Source organism: Raphanus sativus, chromosome 2 (genome assembly GCF_000801105.2).
Source record: "Raphanus sativus cultivar WK10039 chromosome 2, ASM80110v3, whole genome shotgun sequence".
Lineage (NCBI taxonomy): Eukaryota > Viridiplantae > Streptophyta > Magnoliopsida > Brassicales > Brassicaceae > Raphanus > Raphanus sativus.
Window position 1 is genome coordinate 38,447,415 of NC_079512.1, and position 23,418 is coordinate 38,470,832.

The following is a 23,418-nucleotide window of genomic DNA, read 5'->3' on the forward strand; positions in this document are numbered from 1 at the left end:
CCTAATTTTCTAGTGGAAAGTGTAGCCTATGGATAAATCTTCTTCCGGATAATCAAATTGACTATAAAATCCATAACAATGTGGTCATGTAATAATTTTATATCAAAGGATAGTAGATTCCTGATCTAAACTAACATGGTAACTTTTATTGTAATGTAGACCAATAGAGTACCACAATGTAGTTGAGTTTACGTTGAGTTTTAGGTAGTTGATGTTACAAAAATGTTACCAATTAGATCACACTGCATGAATCAAATTATACATCTATTTATAACATTAGTCCAAGTGACCTTGCAACTTTCACTTCAACACAACCAACATTTAGTATCTGAATTGTAACATACTGAACATCTCGATGCTAGTCCGCTTAGCTTTTTGAAATTCAAATTAGTCTGGTTTTACGTTCTTAAAATCAACATCTTATGAGTTATTGTTTATTTTGTAGCAAAATTTAACTTGTTTACCATACATCAAATTTGCTATATTTTTAACCATTAACCAAAACAAAAAGAAGACTCCGATTGGTAACTATTTCGTAATTGCGGAAACGTGGAAAAATATATAAACTGCAGAAAAAAATAATTAACTTGCAGAAAAAATTAAAATTTGCAAAATGATGGAATACATATTAAATTAATCAAAACTATTTATATGGTATTCATTTTGTTATAAGGAAAAACAAAATGTGAAAATAAATAAAATTTATTAAAAATACTTTAGTTTTTATTATAAATATTTTGCTTATCTTTTAATATGTTTGAATAATATATTGATATTTTTATAATATTACAAAAAAATTATAGTATAACTTTATTCACAACTATTTATCACTACAAAAATTATCGCTATTTATTAAAATTTTAAGATGTTATTAACATATAATTTTAAAATATAAAAGTGTTAGTTTTGTAAATGTTTCCACTTTTCTAGTTAATGAAAATTCTTTTTATTTTTTTGTTAGTAAAAACGCGAATCCACGTTTTTTGCCCTTTTTTTTACTACGCCAAAATACTTACGAAATCTCGTTTCATTATGCTATTCTGCCGGGCTACTAATGAAAGCATAAATCTAGTTTCAGTTTAAGTTTATGTAAAAAAAAATAGACAAGCTAATTTTGATTCTTCTAAAGTTTTTTTGTTGCTAACTTATTAAGGTTGTTATGAATTACATGGAATAAATGTGTTTTTATTTTGTCGACCATCAGATGCATTATTATGAACTAAAATTATCGTCTAGACAAAAATAAAAGGAAAAAATAATAAAAGTCGAAAAAGAAAGAAGAAAATGGGGAAAACGCGTCAGGGGCACTCGAGAGAAAGATGAAGGGAATGTAGTGGTAGTTAACGTCGTGTCGCTAGAACGGTAGTCAGCTTTTGTCACGGCGTGCCGTTACGTCCCTGGAACGGCGTTCATGTGTTATGTTATTATCAGAAAATGCTAATTTGTATGGTTAATTTTGTAAAAAATTTAGTGATAGTTATTTTATGATATCACATTTACTTGTGAAAATGCACTACTTTAACCATCTTTCTTTCTGTTCACGTCTTCAAAATCAATGAACTAAGAATTACTTAGACAATTTTTTCATATACTTGGTTTCAGTTTTGTAATGATATATGAAGAGTTCGAACGAATTAAAAGAGGGAAAATTGCACCATATTGTTCATCATCCGAAAACAAATCCAAATCCTCTAGAATTAGCGTTTACAATAATATTTTATTTACAACAGTGTGTATATTTAAATTCTGGCCATGGAAAAAATGAGGTATAGATGTGATGGACATATAAACACATCTATCACTATCTTAGTATCTTCTAGCTAGGATTTCGCATTTTCTTACGAAATGATGTACTCAAATAATTTATACGATTGCTATTATTTTGGGAATCCAAAAAGGAATATAGATTAGGAAGAGCAATGATGAAATATCTTAGGTGAAAATATATTCCTCTGTACGCTGTGTGAGGATATCATGATTATGATTTGATGAATTAGGTCCCTATTTGACCTTTTTGGTTAAAAATTGCACCTAATGAGAGATAAATTAATAAACGCATACAGAAACAATCATCCAATAGAGAAAAGTTTATCACCTTTTCTTGTTTTAACTTTTACAAGATTGCATTTTGAAATAGTTTAATGATCAGGTTTAGAAACCCCACCGTTTATCAAATTCCAAGCCTGCTTATTTTTTTCCTTTATATACATGTGGGCATATATAAAGATGCATGGTAACCCACATCGGTATAACATATCAAATTTATATGCTAGGCTAACCACCCTTTTACTTACACGAGAGATCCTGAATAATTGTTCTACTCACATATAGCACTAGTAGAAAAGTGTGAAATAGACACGAAAATTTTAGTGACTATGGTTGGTTTTTCGTGACTATAGGGCAACATAGTCACGGTTAGTCACGAAAAAAAGACGTGTGTATACGATCGTGACCAAAATTAACCGTGACAAATTGTGACCAATATAGACACGATGGCGACACGATTAAAAGCATGACTAAAATGGTCACGAAAACAACACAAAGCAAACATGGCTAATTTAGTCACGATATCTCGTGTCTAAAACGTGACTATTACCAAAAAAAAAGTAAAAAAAAATATTAATTAAATTACAAAATATTTAGAAAAAACTAAATTTATATATACTGTAAATTACATATATTTACAAGCACATACATACATAAATACAAAAATATATAGATTATCGGCTTCCACCGGCTCCGACCAACCGTTCCGGCTCCACCACTGCTTCCGCCACCAGCTTCTCCACCGACACCTCCATCATCCTCTACACCTCCACCTGCTCTAGGTGCTATGGCTGAAGCGAGGACTAGATCTGGTGCTGGAGCCACTGTTCGATCTGCTCGGCAAGCGTCCTTCGCCATCAAATTTCTTTTACTTCCTTTCCGTTATCATCTTCTGCCTCTTCCTTCACAATATGTCTTCATCTTCTTCGTGAACTTGCATCTGGAAAAGAAGAAACTTTAATAAGAGGGTAGGTAAAAAGAAGGGTTTAAACAAAGTTAGTTAGCGGAGGTAGAGAACGAGGAGATGGAGATGAAGATGATGGTGACAGCGGCGGAGGTTATGGTGATGGTGGTAGAGACGGCTTCGTTGGCGGAGGTAGTGAACGTTGAGATGAAGATGAAGATGATGGTGGCAGAGGCGAAAGTTAAGGTGATGGTGGTTGAGACAGATTTCGTATATGGAGTGATTTTGATTAAAGGTGAAGAAGAAGATGAGATACAACTGAAAGCCTAAGTTACAAAAAAAAAAGAAGATGAGATACATAGACAGAGGATACGAAAGAAAGGTAGGAGGAGACAGAGGAAGAAACACACTTTTCACTTTGTGCATTCTTGGCCATTAGATTTTGTTAAATCGATGGCTGTGGTTAAAAGGAAGTGTGATCCTCGCACTTGCATCTTAGTGGTCACTTTTTGACCAATCACACTTTTGTAATTATTTTCTTATTCTGTTTTTTTTTTTCTGTTTTAAAAATATTTGTGGTAAACTTTCTTATACAAAAATTAGTTTGAGAAAAAAAGATTCAAAGATTTAGATTTCACAATTTAAAATTTGAAATTTTAATTTGAAATTAAAATTTAGAATTTTAAAATTAAAATTTTGTGACTGATGTTTTGGATATACTAGTAAATGGAATTAAGGGTTTATGAAATAGGGATAGGGTTTAAGTTAGATTTGAAGTCAAAGATTTGAAAAATAGATTTATAACTTAAATTTAAAGGAAAAAACAATTTAAGGTTGAATATGTGTATATATTAATTATTATATTTTATAATTAAAGTTAGTTTGAAGTTTAGAAGTTAGTTTTAATTTATACTTTAGGGTATGGAAGAGAAAAGAGTTTATAGGTTATATGTTTAATGTTTTGGATTAAGATCTGAAAATTTAGATTTTTTATAAACATTAGAAATTAATTTTAAGTATATTATAATAACTGAAAAAATATTTTGAAAATTAAGGCTTAAGTATGTTAACCTAGGGCTTGGAGTGTATATATATATAGCATTTGAGTTTATAATTAGGTATATATAGTATTTGGACTTTAGATTTAAGATTTGAGTTTAGATTTTGAAAAAGAATAGATTATAAGTTTAGTTTTAAAGATCTGAGATTAAAATATGAAAAACTTGTGTTTTTAGGATTGTGTTAAAATTTTGTGGTTTAAAATTGTATTTAGGGTTTAGGGTATCATATAGTCACGAAATATTCATGACAAAATTGTGTCTATTTACAGTCACGCTTTCAAATGTGACTATTCCGTGACTTTTTAGTCACGTTTTTTCATTTCGTGACCATTTTGTGACTTTTTTAGTCACGTTTTCCATTTCGTGATAGTTTCATGACTAATGCAAAAATAGTCACGATTTTCTGTGACCATTTCGTGTCTATATACATTTTTTCTACTAGTGTAGACAGAATAATACCCGTCTTGGCTTTGTACATAACATTTGTCACTAACCCAAAAAACTTGAAATTTTTTTTTCTCTTTTGGAACACTTGAGATTCTAGTTAAAAGGTAAAGAGGTGAAAACAGTTGATTGAGTTTCACCCAGACAAGTTTACGACGTAGATATGGTTATTCTCGTTTCTTTCGGAGTAACCTATATATGTTACTAAGTTTCAAAAAACCTAAGTATGTCACTAACAGTATTTTATATGGATGTTTAGTGTACATCGTCCCCTCTTGCTAATTCTATAGTGGGTAAAAAAGAACATGGTGAATAATAGCAGCATCAGCTATATCATTAGCATGTATCGTATTCTCCGCGGACGTTCGTTGACAGACGAACAAAATAATAAACAACAATAGTTATGTGATTCCTTATAAGGAACACTTAATTCTAAACCATGATAATTCTCGGAACATGTATGATCAATCATACAATCTTTAACAGTTTTTTTTTTGTCTTCACCACGTATTCGCACTATGTTATTTTAGTGGACAGAATCATATATTGTTATTGCTGGATACCATAGAGCGAAAACGTCGAGTTTGAGATCAAAAATAAATATTCGTGACAAAAAAAAGAGAGAAAAAATAAATATTATACAATGATTTATATTGAATCTCGTGTAATACACTTATTTTATCATGTCTTTTATCATGTCTTTCACATCTCTGATTGCTCTTTAGTAGTCATAAGTTTATTTTCTTACAACCTTTACTAAAGATAGAAATCAAGATTCGTTTATAAATTTTGCTTTTTCTAATATCAAAACTTTTGTTGGATTCCATCTTTTTTTTTGTTGTTGTTGCAAACCATCTTATGTAGTTAAAAGTTAGCTTGGCTTCCGGATGTCGTAAGGACAACGTCACTATGACATACTATTGATCCGTGGGATAATAGCATAACGAACATACACGTATAATTCGTACTGAGATTTGTTTTCTTACATGAATGTTCGTTTTATACATCTGGCCAAAAGGAGGGATAGTGTAATTTTTTTTGTTTGGCAAAAGTAATAATTATAGGTAATAATATGAATCTGATTAATGGGCCTTCAGAAGTGGGGAAGAGACTGGAGTGTGGGTTGGCGAAAGTAATCATTTGCTTTATTTTTAAATTTTATTTTTAACTTACTTTTTTTTGTTTCGAATGTTTTAAATTACATTATTCGTTCACATTCATCACCTTTCTTCCTCTCTCTTTTTACCCCTTCAATAATTACATTTTCAGTGTTGTCTGCACAACCGGTGGTTTCATTTCAAGCATTGCATCTAACTAAGAATGTAACTATGACTAGACTAGTCTAGTCCGGTACGATCAGACCGCGATCTTCTAGATTTGAGTAACCTTATTTGACCGGATACACAGCTAAATGATAAAGAGGTGGGTCAAGTTTCATTTAGAAAAGGTAAAATCAGATACCAGTTACAAACAAGTCTAGTATCGACTATATATTTAAGTCCGAACTAACTGTGTCTATATAGTATTATAACGGATATCGAGTTTAGACGTGAAATCACAAACACAAATTTCGACGTTTGAATATTGAACAAAAAGCCCTAATCTTTTTTTTTCTGCCTTGTAAATATAAGACAAAATACCACAATTTAAAAGAAACATGACAAAAGAAAAAAAAAAGTATTGCTGATTCGAGAGAGCTAGGAGCCTAGGACTAATCTTGGAGGAGTCTACTTGTTTACGCAGTTATCAAATTCCAAATGAATTGATATCGTTGACTTTCTAGACATGTAAAGTTCACTTCGGATTAGGGGGACGCACAACAACTGAAAAACACCAAAAGGCAACAATATAATCTTTACCGTACAACTTACAACAGAAATATGTATGTTGATACCAACTTAGTAAAAGATTAAATCAGTATATACATGAACAACCACGAGAATGAAAAGTATTTTGAAATTTTTTTTAAGATGATTTTTTTGGGGAAAGAAATAATAAAGCGGGGCAATAAGAGAAATGATGACACCATGCGGGGCTCTGAGTCTCTGCTAGTGTTATAATTTGACAAGATTATATTGATCCAAAGCTGTCTTGTTCCTTCTTGCATCTGTCACTTTGCCGACCCCTCGTAATGTCCCGTTGCTTATTTCTCCATCTACTCTTATCTCTCTTTGCATTTCTTCTCTCATCATATCCAAAACGAGAATATGTAAATCAGCAACGTGAGACGGGTATTTAGTGACATATTTCATCTCTTGTATATTACGAAAAAAAGATTGCCAGATAATATCTCCTCTCATCTGGCAGATAGGTAAGTTAGCAATGGAAGTAACTTCTTACATTTTACTATACTTTCTCCATTAAGCAAGTAACTTCAAGTTGAAACATTACGAGACGACTAGATATCAAGAATTATACACCTGGGAGTTAAAAAAGAGATTAAAAACATATCAGTGACAAATGTCAAAACATGAGAACATAACTGATCACTAATTAAACCACAATCAAGTGAAACTACAAACCCTAACATGGAGGGACCATCAAATGATTGGACGTTTCTGCCCCAATCAAAAACTTACTTCTGAGTTTATTTTGGCATAAATTAGTTTGGTGATGATGTTCAACTAGGTCCCCCTCTTAATATGACAGAATACATGGTAAATCATATGATTAATAAAAATAAAATGATCTTTTACCGTAAAAGTCATTCGTTATTATTACTTATGTTTGCCATTACAAGTTATCCTTTTCCTTTATTTTGTAACTACTTTTCAACGGCCAAGAGGTTACGTTACCTTTCTTTATTACAAGAAAACATTGAGATTGTTATACACAAGGATCACGATTCCCCCTCCTTACATTTTCTCCGCCTCTCATTAATGATTTCTGGAGTAACAAAATAATGTTTTCCGTGAACTATATATATCACTGTTTTCTTTGACAAAATTATTAATCAAAATTAGCACAAGTTCTCACATAACTACACATATATATCTTTTTTGACTTCGTTATTCTTACTTTTAATTTTTAAAATTTTAAAATTAATCTTGTTTCTTTTCTTACTTCTACAAGGTCTAATTCCTGCTATTCGTGTAAATGAAAAACTGTTATCATATCTATAAAGTATATATATTTTTGATAAAATCGCACTCTAGACAAATGCAAAATCTGAAGCTGCCAACCCGTGTTCATAATTTTTTTTATAGTAAAATAGTACTATTGATACCCTCATCCTTTTCACAAGTAGTGTTATTTTGATATTCTTTCACACAAGTTAATAAAACTATTAAAACAATTTTTTTTCTCTATCATCCATCATTAATATATTAACAGGAATTTTTTTTTCCATTTAATGCATTAGAATACTGAGGTTAAAATTAGAAATAAATTTACAACTTTGCATTAAAAATGTAAAGTAACCCTTTTTGAAACAAAATTAAAATTATAAAATTATAACCTATGAAATGAGGGAGTATTTTTAAAAATCAGTGCAAGGAGATATATTGCAGGCCCATACAAGAAATCCTTGCTCTTAAGCAAAGCTCAAAAAGCCCAATGAGTTTGGCCCATGTTAAATTGGTTTCCCTAAGAAAAGAGGTAAATATAGAATTCCACGTAAGCAGAGAAACAGACGACTGACACGGTGGTGGTCCGTGTAGGCGTGAAGTGAACCGAATCCTCGACGGAGGAAACCGCCAACGATCTCTTCATCTCATCTCACGTCGTCAAATCACCAAATGTCTTCTTCTTCATCTTTCGTACGACTTTTTTGTTCCCCTTTAAATTTAAAGTATTGATGCCTTCGCTATACCTCTCGCCTCTGATTTCAACCGCTTAATTCAGGTCTCTCTTGCTCTTGATCTCTCTCTCTGAGAACTGTTTGCTTTTGGGATCGAATTAGAGCTAAGGGTTCTGAGGTTCTAGCTTAAATTACGTAGTTTGTAGGATTGGAATCCCGCCTTTCCGATTGTTTATTCATCGAGTCAGTCTGTGTTCATTGATTGGAGTTGAGTTCGGATAATTCTCTGATATAAAATCTGATGTGTGCGTGGCTTGTGTTATATGTCTCTAGTAGGTGTTATTATAAAAAGAGAAGATGGAAAAGTTGTTGAAGGAAGGCCCAACACTGGTGCAGCTGCACAAGTGGGAACCTTCTCAATTGCAACTCAATCTATCCGAATTTCGCGAGGCTTTTATTTCTCCGTCGAGGCAGTCTTTGTTATTGCTCTCCCACCACTCCGAAGCTCTACTTCTACCTCTTGCTACTGGTAACAATTATAATATTTATTCATTTGCGTTTCATTTTTTTTGTAGCGTTTTTCAATTATTTTCCAATGTTTACCAGGGAGTTCCATTGGCAGCGAAGTTCCCGTAAACTGTCATGATGAAGAGTCCAGTTGTCCTACTACAGCATCTGATGGGTCAGATCCAGGAGTTGGTTCTGGTGACCCTGGTTTTGTAGATAATTGCACTAGTTTTCCTTTTATTTTTGATGCAAAGTCAGTTGCGTGGGGTAGTTTTGGGGATACTTACAACCGGCATGAAGATCCGTTATTCAGGGAATTGTTGTTTGTATCTGGAAGTCATGGTGTTACCGTCCATGCTTTTTGCTCTTTCGAAGATTCAAGTGACTTTGCCAAAGGGAAGCCAAATGGTGAGCTGAGGCATGGAGACTGGGTTGAATGGGGACCTTCTAGGCTTAATCAGGAACCGGAACACGAAACAGCCTCTTCTTTTGATGCTTCAAAGCAGTGGATGCAATCTTTTCTAGTTGATGTGGAAACTACTGAGATTGAGGGTATAAGACAATTAAGGTTCCCTGAAAAATCAGCGTTTCCCGGTTCTGCGGATGTTGTTTCATTCAGCATATTAAATGGTGATCTACCTTTCTCCAATCTTCTTTTCCAAGAGAATTCTATTCTTCAGGAGGGTAATATGCTGGAGGAAGGTATGTACAGGTGCACCAAAGTTTTCTCCAGCGATTCTCATTTTCTGATTGGATTTGTTATGGAGTTATCTGGCTGTGCATCTACGCCTACAAGCAATGCAAAGGGTAAGAGTGTTGTATTTGTGGCCCAGCTGTTTAACTGGGGGATGAAATGGGCCTCCCTTGTGAATATTGGGGAATCAAGACCTACAAATGAATGGGCAGATTTCCGAATGTCTGATAAATTTGTTATCTGCCTCAGTATTTCTGGTTTGATCTTTCTATACGATGTGAAATCTGGGGATTGTTTTGCTCATCACGATATTTTACAGACATGTGGTCCTGGCTTGCATTCTTCATCAGATATTCAAGAAGGAACGAAAGAATCTGATGAGCGAAATGACTTTCAAAGTCTTGCTCCATCCATGTTTAAGTCTCACGTTGTTGGTTCAGCCGGCAGAAGAAAGTTTAGGAAGCTTATTATAGCTTCTCATACGCCACTCATAGCTGCAGTTGACGAAAATGGTTTAATATATGTGTTGTGTGTTGATGACTTTGTTTCCAAAGAATACCACATGTCCGTGGAATCTATTCCTTCTTTATGTCATCTTGGGCCTGGAAGTCTGGTTGGGTGGAAAATCGGTGGCATGGACGTTGGCCAGCAAAAAGTGCACCACGCTGGTGAAGATGTTTTTTCCAGGTGTGATCCTAAGTCTTTTGCTTCTGATATCTCTATATCTGACCCATGTTTGGAAAGACAACAAAACAATTTTGATCGAAGAGCTGGTTACTCGGGTTCATGGCTGAGTGGTTTTACTGCTCAGCCTAAAACAAATGCGCGGGGACTTGAAAATTTCCAAAGAGACTCACATGTCATGCGGAAGATGTTTCTATCCGCCGAAAAATTAGGATCGGAGGATAACTTGTGTTTTTCTCCACTGGGATTCACTCATTTCTCTAGAAAACACACAAAAAAGGAAGATCAAAGCTTTAAGGTTCTTCACTACAGTCTGCAGGCGCATATGGCTACGAGAGATGATAGTTATTTGGATTACGATAACAAAATTTCTGTTCAAGGTGCAGAAGAAACTTTCGTTGGAGAATCAGTTGGTTGTTCTTTCCAAGGGTTTCTTTACTTGGTGACTTGTAGTGGCCTTTCTGTTTTTCTCCCTTCCATCTCAATTACCTCGAATTATCCTACTGTTGAGGCAGTTGAATATCTACAGCCACTCCAAACCACTGTCATGGGATGCCAGGGAAGAGACAATTTGAGAACAGATGAATCACGTATTCCTTGGCAACTTGAGGTCATAGATAGAGTTATATTGTTTGAAGGCCCTGAAGCTGCAGATCGTTTGTGCTTGGAAAATGGTAAGAAACCTACCTAACTTGTTTCATGAAGTGCAAACATTGGTAAATAACCTTGTTGCACTAAAGCTTTTAAATTCATAGATTTTACCCTTTCATATTGTCCATTATGCTGATAGATTGATATCTATCTCTTAGCCAATGTGTCATGCTGAAAGAATTAAGCTAGTTCACCTTATGTCATGCTGCTTAGTTTGATTATGATTTTCGTATATCCCCTTGTTGTAACAGCAGAACCTCACATACTGTATATTGAGACTTGAAGATGGCTTATAGATCTGCTTACGCTTAACTTTTGTTCAGAAATCTTATGGTACGCTAATTGAAACGCTGCTGTCATAGGTTGGGACCTAAAAATTGCTCGTTTGGAGCGACTGAAAATGGCGTTGGACTACTTAAAGTATGATGACATCAACGAGTAAGTTGCTAGTAATCTTGTTGTGCTGTATTTTTCCCCACTATTAGAACCTTATGTCCCGCAGTTAGAACTTCGTTCCGTATACAACAAATATTAAGAGAGTTATGCGTGGTTGTATTGGCTCAGTTGACAACTATGGTTTCTTTTGAAGGATGTGACTACTTAGAGAAGAAAGGTTGCTTGTTAAAAATTCGTGTAACAGTATATGATTGCTTTCGTTCTGAATTCTTCCAAACTTTTTTTCCGACTAGAAGTAAAGTTTTGATTGCTATAACTAGGATTTTCTCATCTTCTTCTTATCTGCAATTCTTATCCGAAGTTTCCCTCTTCTTGTTGCTAGCTAGATGAGCAATTATGCTGTATTCCTGTGATCATTACTGGAATTTTATTTGTTATTTTTAGTTTAGACCTTAAAGATTGAGATCTCTATAGACACTCTCGTGCAGTTGGTATGCATCCTCATCTTATGTAAGAATATGATAACGTTTCAGCCCCTTCTCCTGAGTTTTCCCTCATCTCCAGTGTATATATGTTTTAGCAATCATTATAATTTTTCATGTATTATGTATTATTTTATATTAATCTCTACTGTATGAATAGGTCTTTGAAGACGCTTGGTAATGTGAAGCTGGCAGAAGAAGGCATGCTAAGGGTGCTCTTTTCTGCTCTGTATCTGTTGTCGCGCAAGAGTAGGAATGATACTGAGATTTCTGCTGTATCTAGGTGAGGATCATCTGAGTAATGAGGACATTAGGATAGTTTTGTTTTCCAGTTCTCAAACTTCATTGAGATGGATCAGTAACGCATTAAAAATTCTCCCTGCTTGGTACAATTTTCTTACTCATTAGCATTAGCATGTTATTTTAATCGTACTACTATGCTCCAGAGGACACCTTTATGTAGAAAAGTAAAGAAGATTTTAATAATTGTTACGCATTGCTTCGATTCCGATACATACAAAAGCCTCCCCAGCCAACATTTTTTTTCTCTGTATTCCTTTTGGAAATCAGTTAGAGCGTCTGGATTTAGTATATTGATTTGTCATGTGGCATTTCTAGGAAGCCAGTTTTGGCAACATATTATCTTGTCAGGTTTCTATTCCATTAGCTCTATTGACTCGGCTGCTTTTATGCTGCCATGTTCATACTTATTTCTATGTGTTGAATGTAGGCTCCTCGCATTGGCTACAAGATTTGCAACTGAGATGATTCGCATATATGGGTCACTTGAATATCAGAAAGATGGACACATACTGGATGGCAGACCTAGGACACGAATACTTTCACTTCCACCAGTTTCACGGCATGGCGATGTAATGGAAAATTCAAGGAGGTTGTCAGAGATGGGTTATCTTTTGGAGATCACCCGGAATTTTCAATCCCGTATTTCCAGAAAATTTAAGAAGCTAGGAAAGGTAGTACATGGTATTAATAAGTTAATTGTAGAAATTGTGTGTTTGCTCTATAATTTGACAGATGACGTGTGTTGTTACAGGGAAATAATGAAAAGTCACTGAACCTGGTAGACCCAAGTTCTTTGCAGGATGATTCTCAGCTTGAAGTTGTTCCAGATGCAGCACATGAGGAGTTTACCAATGAGGAGCTTGCTTTGACGCCTATGGGTAAAGCTGGCCAGGTCATTGACGAAATAAGTTATGCATCTTCCCTTGTACCTCAAAAGGTAGTTGCAGAGACGACAGTTCTTCCTCTGGAAAATCCGAAAGAGATGATGGCTCGTTGGAAGACTGATAATTTGGATTTGAAAACCGTGGTTAAAGATGCCTTGCTCTCCGGTCGACTCCCTTTAGCTGTTCTTCAATTGCATCTTCAACATTCTAAAGACTCGTCTGAAAATGGAGAGCATCATGATACGTTTACTGAAGTTCGTGATGTCGGAAGAGCTATTGCTTATGACCTATTTCTGAAGGTAAACCTGAATATACTTGCTTAGACAGAGTAGTGTACGAGTATGTTGTCTAGCACTTGACATTATTGATTTGTAGGGAGAACCTGGGGTTGCCATTGCAACTTTGCAAAGGCTCGGAGAGGATTTAGAAGCGTGTCTCAACCAGTTGGTATTTGGCACAGTGAGGAGATCTCTTCGTTATCAAATTGCCGAAGAAATGAGAAAACACGGTTTCTTAAGACCATATGAAGACAATGTACTGGAGAGGATATCTCTTATCGAGGTATAAATTTCCTAACGAGTACTTGTTAGAAGAATATCTTGGATTTGCATGATGCTGACTTCACTTCAACTTCTTCTTTGCTTGACCTTGTGACAAAAGAGACTTTATCCTAGCAGTCAGTTTTGGGAAACATATCTTACTCGTCGAAAGGAACTCCTGAAAGCTGCTATACCTTTTGAGTCCAGTAAACTTAGTTTGCACCTTGGGGGGTCTTCTCTGTTCCAGAATCTCGAGATTGAATGTGGTGAGGTTGATGGTGTTGTTCTAGGTTCCTGGACAAAAATCAATGAGAGTGCATCTGAGCATGTGGCTGATGAAACCGATGCAATTGCTGGTTACTGGGCTGCAGCAGCTGTATGGTCAAATGCTTGGGATCAGAGAACATTTGATCATGTAAGAAGTTCGATATAGCTATTCTTTCCTCCGTAGTTTAGATGTAAGAATATTTTTCTAAATGCACCATTCCGGAATGTTAGTACCTCCAGGTTCAGGAGAAGCTCAAATTAAACCTACTCTGCATAGCTACCCGCTGCATATGTGCTTGCTTCTCAAATAGCTACCCACTGCATATCTTTAATCTTGAAATTTGTGACTGAAAGTGTAGATCTGTAATAGTGATTGCGCCCTTATGCTATAATGCTGTTTTAGTTTGGGTTGCATTTCATATCTTCTTATTTGAACTAGTACATTGTAGAGCACTAAATGGCAGTCCTAGGAATGATACATTTTTTTTGTCAACAACAATGATACATTTAAATGAAGGGTTAAAGACTTTACATATCAACCTTGTATTTTTAGTATTAATCCCATAAACTAATTTCAAATAATGTTTGCATTTTTGGTTTTAGTAATATCTCTTGTTGAAATATTGTGCAGATAGTTTTGGACCAGCCTTTGGTCATGGGTGTCCATGTTCCTTGGGATTCGCAGCTAGAGTATTATATGTGTCACAATGATTGGGATGAAGTCCTTAAGTTGTTGGATCTCATTCCTGAGGATCTTTTATATGATGGAAGTTTACAAATTGCTTTGGATGGTCCCAAGCAGTCGTCTGGACAAAATTATTCAGTTTCTTCCCATAGCGAGTATATAGGCTCCATCGAAGAAGTGGATGCTGTACTTATGGATGTTCCTTATATCAAGATATTTAGGTTACCTGCAGATATCCGATGCTCCTTGTGGCTAACAACACTTATGGAGCAGGAACTTGCGAGAAAACTTATATTCATAAAAGAATATTGGGAGAACGCTCTAGATGTAGTATATCTTCTGGCTCGGGCAGGTGTCATCCTTCCTAATTGCGAAGTTTCACTTAAGGAGGAATCTTGTAGGCCATCCCTAGATCTTTCTTTGTCCAGAAAGGAGAGAGGAGCAGATGTTGATACCTTGAATGCTGTACACAAGCTATTCATACATTATTGCACGCAATATAATCTGCCAAACCTTCTGGATCTGTACCTTGATCATCACGAATTGGTCCTGGATAACGATTCACTTAGTTCATTACAGGAAGCTGTTGTAAGTGCTTTCCACACGTCCGTCATATATTTGTTTTAATATGCATGTTCTTAGTCGTTTTTTGGTTTGTCTTTCGAAAACTCACTATTTACTGAGACCGCCAAGAATCTGTCCAATGTATACAGGGTGATTCCCACTGGGCAAAATGGTTGCTGCTGTCCAGGATCAAGGGGCGGGAATACGATGCATCATTTTCAAATGCACGCTCAATTATGGCACCTGGTGCAGCACCAAACGGTGAAGTTAGTATTCCAGATATTGATGAAATTGTTTGTACTGTTGATGACATTGCTGAAGGGGCAGGAGAAATGGCAGCTTTAGCAACTATGATGTGTTCACTGGTGCCAATTCAAAAATCCTTGAGTACTGGTAGTGTGAACAGGCACAGTAACTCTTCTGCACAGTGCACACTGGAGAATTTGAAACCATTTCTTCAGAGATTCCCTACCTTATGGAATAAGCTTGTTACTGCTTGTTTTGGAGAAGATATTTCTGGCAACCTTCTGCGGAGCAAGGCTAGGAATGGTAAACATGATCCACCATACGTTTTCGTTTATTTGTGCAATGATATTGATGCCATACTGACTCTACAATTTACCAGTCTTGTCAGAGTATCTGAATTGGCGTGACAGTGTATTCTTCTCAGCTGCACGTGATACCTCACTCCTGCAGATGTTGCCTTGTTGGTTTCCGAAAGGGGTTCGTAGATTAGTTCAGCTTTATATCCAGGTATACATTTCTGATTTGTCTGTCGTAGGTTCTCTTCTGAGTTGTATAACACTCTTTTAACTTTCTGGAAATGAGGAATCTAGTCTAAGTCAATACTTGCACTGTAATTGGTAATATAATAAACTTAAGAAGTTCAACTAAATCGTGGGATGGTTCTGAGAAACTGTTTGCAGACATATACAAACCATTAGGCGGAAATGACTACTAAGATTTAGGCAGGAAGGAAAAGAACTACTGGTTAATAGTAGTAGAAATTTTTCTGTTCAGTGAAATATAGAGCACACATATTTTCGCGCTGTTTCTTATACCCGAACGTCTCTGTAGGGACCTCTTGGATGGCTTTCTTTCTCAGGATATCCTACGGGGGAATATCTACTGCACAGAGGTGTTGAGTTCTTTATAAATGTGGACGATCCGACTGAGATAAGTGCTATATCTTGGGAAGCAATCATCCAGAAACACATCGAAGAGGAACTTCACAACACAAAAACTGAGGTGGTGCTATGATAATTCCGGTTTCTCTAACCTGTTGATGATGTCACCTTTGCGGATGCTTTGAATGTTTCAGTTTTTGTATAGTTTCCTATCGATTTGTCATTGTCTCAATTTTTGAAATTATCTTGATTCATCTCATTCAACATTTTAGTGTGCTTTGTATATTTACTGGCTGTTTATATAATAGCCACTTATTTTTAAATTGAACTGAAATTAGGGAACCGAGCTTGGACTTGAGCACTTCCTGCATCGTGGACGGCCACTTGCAGCTTTTAATGCATTCCTGGAACATAGAGTTGAAAAGATAAAACTGGAGGATCAATCTGGCTCTTTGAATCATGGACAAAGAAATATGCAGTCAGATGTTCCGATGCTACTTGCACCTCTGACTCAGAATGATGAGTCACTTCTTTCATCTGTATGTGCTGGTCGCCTTACCATTACTAGATTAATTTTCCTTCTATCTGGAACGCATTCTTTTAGTTCATTTTTTCAATTGCTGTATATTTATGCCTGGATGACTGTTTTCTTTTGCTCTCCAGGTCATACCACTTGCTATCACACACTTTGGGGATTCTGTGTTGGTGGCTTCGTGTGTCTTCCTTCTTGAGCTTTGTGGTCTATCTACCAGCATGCTTCGGATAGACGTGGCATCATTGAGAAGGATATCATCCTTTTATCAATCAAATGACAATGCGGATATGGCACGACAAAAATCATTCAAGGGTTCTATGTTTCATGCGGTTTCTAGTGAAGGTGATCTAATGGGGTCACTAGCTAGGGCCCTGGCTAACGAATATGGTTATCCTGATATTTCAAGTGTCCCTACGAAAAAACATACTCCAAACAGTTCTTCTGGTGCTCAGCCCTGTCTTCCTCTAATGCTTGTTCTTCACCACCTAGAACAAGCTAGTCTTCCAGATGTTGGAGTAGATAGAAAGACAAGTGGATACTGGCTGTTAACAGGTGATGGCGATGGATCTGAACTGCGGTCTCAGCAGACATCTGCTAGCTTGCATTGGAGTTTGGTTACTCTTTTCTGTCAGATGCATAACATTCCTCTGAGCACCAAATACCTTGCCATGCTAGCAAGGGACAATGATTGGGTATGGGTCATGATAATTCGTCTTACATTTTTATTTTCTTACCCTTGAGCAATCCTTTAACCTGATGTATGTTAATATCAGGTTGGATTCTTATCTGAAGCGCAGCTTGGAGGATACCCATTTGATACGGTGCTCAATGTGGTATGTCTCTTTCCCTTTCACTGGTTTCAGAAATCACAAACAGTAACTTCATAGGTTAGTTACAAACTTTTCGATATGATTGTGCAACACATTTTCATCTGTCAGGCATCGAAGGAGTTTGGTGATCAAAGATTAAAAGCTCACATACTGACCGTTTTGAGACATGCCAACTCAAAAAAGAAGGCTACTATATCGTCCTCAGATGACACAAACAGAGGTTTTTCCTTTTCCTTTTCAGAGGATGGAGCTTACGTCTCTGCTGAACTTTTTCGAGTTTTGGCTTACTCTGAGAAGCTAAACAATCCCGGAGACTACCTTTTATCGAAAGCTAAGGAGTTATCTTGGTCTATTTTGGCTCTCATAGCATCATGCTTTCCGGATGTGTCTCCCATATCATGCCTGACAATCTGGTTGGAAATTACCGCAGCCAGGTCTGAAAAAATTTTGATGACTGAAATTCAGTTTTGTTAGGTGTATGGGAGATCTTAACGCATTTGACGTTTCCAACCTTTTTACGTTTCTGGAATAAAAAGATGCATTCGTTTTATCTTGGCTCTAACAAAGATCATTCGTTTCAGGGAAACTTCATCTATCAAGGTGAACGATATAACCGCTAAAATAGCAGAAAATATAGCAGCAGCCGTGGTATCTACAAATTCATTGCCAACGGATGCTAAAGGTGTCCAGTTTCATTACAATAGGAGGAATCCTAAACGGAAACGGCTTATTACACATACTGTGGATTCATTGGCTTCAGCTAATAGTTTAAACACCTCAGCTGGTAAAACACTTCACTCTCACAAAACAGAAGCTGCTGAAGATGAAAAAGCTGAAGATATCAGTCTTACTAATGATTCGTCGGATGAGCATGCGTCTCTATCAAAAATGGTCGCAATGCTTTGTGAACAACGCTTGTTTCTTCCTCTGCTAAAGGCTTTTGATTTGTTCCTCCCTTCCTGCTCTCTACTGCCATTTGTCCGGGCTCTTCAGGTTTGTCTTACGTTTTGACCCACTATTTGCTCTTGCGTTTTTTGGGCCATTTGTTGTCTGTTTAAAATGACTTGACACGATATCTGGTCATGGATCTGATGCTGTTTCTGTTTACCATGAGTGCATCCGCATTCGTTTTTCTCTGAGAGAAAACTGAGATGGAATTCTGCAAAAGCTAAAATTTTTGAAGTAACCAGAGAAAATAAGATACTAAGAATTTGTAAAATAACTTGGGTGTGAAATGCCGGTTTTTGTAAAATTCTTACTTTTATTGCTTCTTCATAGGATTATGACCCGTCTTTATTACTATTTCTATTGCAGGCATTTTCTCAAATGCGCCTTTCTGAAGCTTCAGCACATTTGGGTTCTTTTTGGGCCAGAGTTAAAGACGAATCAATTCATTTTCAGTCAAATACAGCCAAAGAAGTCAATTTTGGGCCATCTTGGATCAGTAAAACAGCTGTTAAAGCTGCTGATGCTGTTTTGTCAACCTGTCCATCTCCATATGAGAAACGATGCTTACTACAACTTCTTGCTGCAATAGATTTTGGTGATGGGGGATCTGCGGCAACATATTATCGGCGTCTTTATTGGAAAGTTAATTTGGCTGAACCATCACTCCGGTGGGAGAACGGTCTTGACTTAGGAAGTGGGGCTCTTGATGATGGCTCTCTACTGGCAGCTTTGGAAAAGAACAGGCAGTGGGAGCAAGCACGAAACTGGGCCAAGCAACTTGAAACCATGGGTGCCACTTGGACATCATCTGTTCATCATGTTACTGAAACGCAGGTAACAAAACTTATTAGCTCCTATGCCAGAAAGTTCCCTTTAATTTGGATTCTGGAGGTCTAGCAAGTTATAAGAAATCATGGTCTTAGCTTAGCATATTGACCGGTGTAGCTAATTTTCGATGCTAGTTTCTCCGTCTCTAGCTAACGATTCCTCTTCACTGTATGATGGTTGTACACACATGAGAGTTGATTGTGTAGAGGTTCTTTTAACTCTAGGATGAAGCACTGGTTGCAGTGGTAGGAATTATCTGATATTAATGTCTCTATAACTAGGCATTTTCTCTTGCATAGCACGGTTCTACCAACTCAGTACAGATTGCATAAGCTTTATTGAGTATAAATGCTCCCTTAATTTGGTTCCGCATCAGGGAAGATTTGGCTCCATATTGTGTTTACATTTTCTTTGTCTTTGTAAATTAGCTGACTTTCTTGGCTGCAGGCTAGCTTTGTTTGTACGCCACTGGTTATTATTATGTTCAGGGATTTGTTGAATGCCCCATGTTAATAGACCTTTGATGTATCTGCTATACATATAGGCAGAATCCATGGTCGCAGAATGGAAAGAATTCCTTTGGGATGTTCCAGAAGAGAGAATCGCATTATGGGGTCACTGCCAAACTCTGTTTGTTAGATACTCTTTCCCTGCTTTACAGGTCACTTTTCTAATTGTCTGACTTGTAACCAGTTTATCTGTGGAAGCCTGATATTGCTCCAAGTGATTCTGTTGCTTACTCTTTTGCAGGCAGGTTTATTTTTCCTTAGGCATGCAGAAGCGGTGGAGAAAGATCTCCCTGCAAGAGAGATCTATGAACTGTTACTGCTATCCCTTCAGTGGTTGAGTGGGCTAACAACCCAGTCGCATCCGTAAGTGATCTTGTACCATAATATAATAATCATATTTACTGGGTTTTTGACTTCGGTCTTACCAATATCAGGGTTTATCCTTTGCATCTTCTGAGAGAAATCGAGACTAGAGTGTGGTTATTGGCTGTAGAAGCAGAAGCACATGTGAAAAGTTTAGGAGCATTTAGTCCGAGTAGTACCAGAAGAGACATTGCGAATGGAAATAATTCAAATCTTATAGACCGAACTGCAAGTATCATAACAAAAATGGACAACCATATTTCTTCAGCAACAAAAAATAAAATTGGAGAAAAGCAGGACTCCAGGCCCCCTGGCCAAGCACATCAAAGGAACCAGGACACGAGCACTTCAGTATTTGGTGCCAGCACAAAGTCTAAAAGGCGAGCAAAAGGGAATGTCCCACAGAGAAGACACTTTGTGGATTCTTCAGATAGGAATACTGAGTTTGAAGAATCTTCATCACTTCTAAACATCAAAAGTGAGTTCCAGCTTCAAGAGGAAAATACAGGTTTGGAGATGTCCTTATCAAAGTGGGAAGAAAGTATTGAGCCTGCGGAGTTGGAAAGAGCTGTACTGTCTTTACTGGAGTTTGGACAAGTAACAGCTGCGAAGCAGCTCCAACTTAAGCTTGCTCCAGACAGTTTACCTTCTGAGCTGATAATTCTGGATTCTGTTATGAAGCTAGCAATGCTTTCTACGCCTTGCAGTCAAGTACCATTGTCTATGTTGGATGATGAAGTTCGTTCTATCATTCAATCACAGAATCTAAAAATAGACCAACCTGTGATCGACCCGCTGCAGGTTCTTCTCTCTCTATCTCACATTTAAATGTTCATTCAAACAAATACGACGTATCCTTCTTTTTTTTTTTTTCCAATTCCCCCTATCTTTCTCTTATAATTTTCTTTTGGTTTGATCTAATGCTGATTGGCATCTGATGCTCTAGGTGTTGGAGAATCTATCAAACATTTTAAACGAAGGCAGTGGACGTGGGCTGGCAAGAAAAATCATTGCAGTTATAAAAGCTGCTAACATACTGGGCCTTACATTTACCGAGGCATATCAAAAGCAGACCATAGAGTTGTTACGATTACTTTCTCTTAAAGCACAAGATTCCTTTGAGGAAGCTTGTCTCCTTGTCAAAACACATTCCATGCCCGCTGCTAGTATCGCTCAAATACTTGCAGAATCCTTTTTGAAGGTAAATTAGCTAAACTATAGTATTTCTCAACTGGTATGCGTATATGACACGATTATCATAACTTATGAGTTTTGACTTCAGCTCTTGACAAAAATCTGGTTTTATTTTATTTGATTAATTGGAAAACCCCTCCATTAATGTCTTGGTACTTTCTCTGTGTGTTTCTTTGTGTGTGTTCGTCTCTAATCTGTTGTCCATGTGCCAGGGTTTACTGGCAGCTCACCGTGGAGGATATATAGATTCTCAAAAGGAGGAAGGGCCTGCTCCACTTTTGTGGAGATTTTCAGACTTTTTGAAGTGGGCGGAGCTTTGTCCATCTGAACAGGAAATTGGTCATTCATTAATGCGTCTTGTGATTACCGGGCAGGAAATACCACACGCGTGTGAGGTGTGTGATTTTGTTAAAGCTTATCGCCTGATTGATTGTCTCGTGAATTTTTCTAAAACAGTGGGCATATAACATGTCAATGCTGATTTGGTAATAAGGAATGCTGTTTCCTTTTTCTTTTTCAGGTTGAGCTACTTATCTTATCTCATCACTTCTACAAGTCATCTACGTGCCTTGATGGAGTTGATGTTCTTGTGGCACTTGCTGCGACAAGGGTTGAGGCTTATGTTGCTGAGGGCGATTTCTCATGCCTGGGTCGTCTAATAACTGGAGTTGGAAACTTTCATGCTCTTAATTTCATTCTGAATATCCTAATCGAAAACGGGCAGCTCGATCTCTTGCTACAAAAATTTTCTAGTGCTGCTGATGCAAACACTGGCACTGCCCAGGCTGTCAGAAGTTTCAGGATGGCTGTTCTGACTTCATTGAATCTCTTCAACCCAAATGACCATGATGCATTCGCAATGGTATGTCTTCAGTTAAGCTGGAATTAGCCGAGTAAAAGAGTTTATCACATCATGCTTTATCCGCTTACAACAATTAACTATCATGATAGCTGATTGATAGATTTGCTTTTTGCCACTTAGGTTGCTTATGCACATGAAGCAAAATATTTTGGGATAGTTATTAAAAAAATGATGTTTTCAGGTATATAAACACTTTGACATGAAGCATGAAACGGCTGCTTTGCTAGAAGCACGTGCAGATCAGGCTGCACAGCAGTGGTTTAGACGGTATGACAAGGATGAAAATGAAGATCTCCTCGATGCTATGCGCTATTACATCGAAGCAGCTGAAGTTCACACTTCTATTGATGCTGGAAACAAAGCTCGAAAGGCTTGTGGTCAGGCTTCCCTTGTCTCGCTTCAAATAAGGATGCCAGATTCCAAGTGGCTCTGTTTATCCGAAACAAACGCTAGAAGAGCACTTGTTGATCAATCTCGTTTCCAGGAGGCTCTGATCGTAGCCGAAGCGTATGGTCTTAACCAGCCAAGCGAATGGGCGCTTGTACTTTGGAATCTGATGCTCAAACCCGAACTAGCGGAAGAGTTTGTGGCTGAGTTTGTGGCGGTGCTTCCCCTGCAGGCTTCAATGCTACTGGAACTGGCTAGATTTTACAGGGCCGAAATGGCAGCTCGAGGTGACCAGTCTCAGTTCTCAGTCTGGCTGACAGGAGGAGGGTTGCCAGCTGAGTGGGCCAAGTACATGTGGAGATCATTCAGGTGTTTACTGAAGAGAACACGGGACTTGAGGTTACGGTTACAGCTGGCTACAACAGCGACTGGATTCTCTGACATGGTTGATGGGTGTATGAACGCGTTGGATAAGGTCCCGGAAAATGCAGGACCACTTGTACTGAAGAAAGGACATGGAGGAGGATACTTACCACTTATGTGAGTGAGTGAACTAAGAGATCATCATCCCTAAAGGATGCAATGTTGAGTATCTCGCTCGCTCGCTCTCTCTCGCTCTGCTACATCGTTGTGAGAGATCGATGATGGAGCTGTAAATTAGCCGGAGAACTGAAAAAGAGTTTGATGTTTTGGAAGAGAAAACTGAAGTTTTAAAAAATATATATATAGGTTTCTCAGTGTTTTGGTGTGTTTTTGTTGATGATTGGTCTCACAATTCTTTCCATTTTGTTTGTTCGTTCTTATACCTTGCGGCAATTAAATGGCAGTGTGGAGAGAGAGATATAGAGGTGTGTAGCAGTGTAATAACTGTCTGTTATAAGTTGTTGGAAAGATCACATTGTTGTAATAAGTTGAAGTCTTATACTTGTTTGTCTTGGAACGGATATTTCATGTTCCTGGAAATTTGGATAAAATAGTTTGATGA

The 23,418-nt window shown here is 37.1% G+C and overlaps 1 protein-coding gene and 1 long non-coding RNA gene across 5 annotated transcripts; one reads left to right on the forward strand and one right to left on the reverse strand.

Annotated features, from left to right (window-relative positions):
• Positions 1-2,638: 2,638 nt before the first annotated feature.
• LOC130508308 (uncharacterized) lies at positions 2,639-3,868 on the reverse strand. Its single transcript, XR_008942792.1, has 2 exons — positions 3,065-3,868; positions 2,639-2,986 (listed from the first exon to the last, which is right to left on the reverse strand). It is a non-coding gene; the product is annotated as an uncharacterized LOC130508308 (long non-coding RNA).
• A 4,209-nt stretch (positions 3,869-8,077) lies between these two features.
• On the forward strand, positions 8,078-23,377 carry LOC108841841 (uncharacterized). Of its 4 annotated transcripts, none has more exons than XM_018614614.2 (26): positions 8,078-8,213; positions 8,528-8,723; positions 8,801-10,753; positions 11,093-11,168; positions 11,769-11,891; positions 12,339-12,582; positions 12,663-13,094; positions 13,171-13,356; positions 13,456-13,749; positions 14,233-14,874; positions 15,000-15,399; positions 15,476-15,603; positions 15,928-16,098; positions 16,316-16,516; positions 16,641-17,204; positions 17,286-17,345; positions 17,451-17,776; positions 17,924-18,335; positions 18,657-19,124; positions 19,663-19,779; positions 19,869-19,990; positions 20,062-20,791; positions 20,937-21,191; positions 21,397-21,579; positions 21,705-22,046; positions 22,228-23,377. In XM_018614614.2, the coding sequence occupies exons 2-26, from the start codon at positions 8,552-8,554 to the stop codon at positions 22,975-22,977; spliced, it is 9,351 nt and encodes a 3,116-aa protein (XP_018470116.1). In that variant the 5' UTR covers positions 8,078-8,213; positions 8,528-8,551; the 3' UTR covers positions 22,978-23,377. The 4 variants fall into 4 exon arrangements, with proteins under 4 accessions (XP_018470116.1, XP_018470114.1, XP_018470115.1 ...); XM_018614612.2 differs by having other exon boundaries at positions 8,085-8,298; XM_018614613.2 differs by having other exon boundaries at positions 8,094-8,298; positions 8,531-8,723.
• Positions 23,378-23,418: the final 41 nt, after the last annotated feature.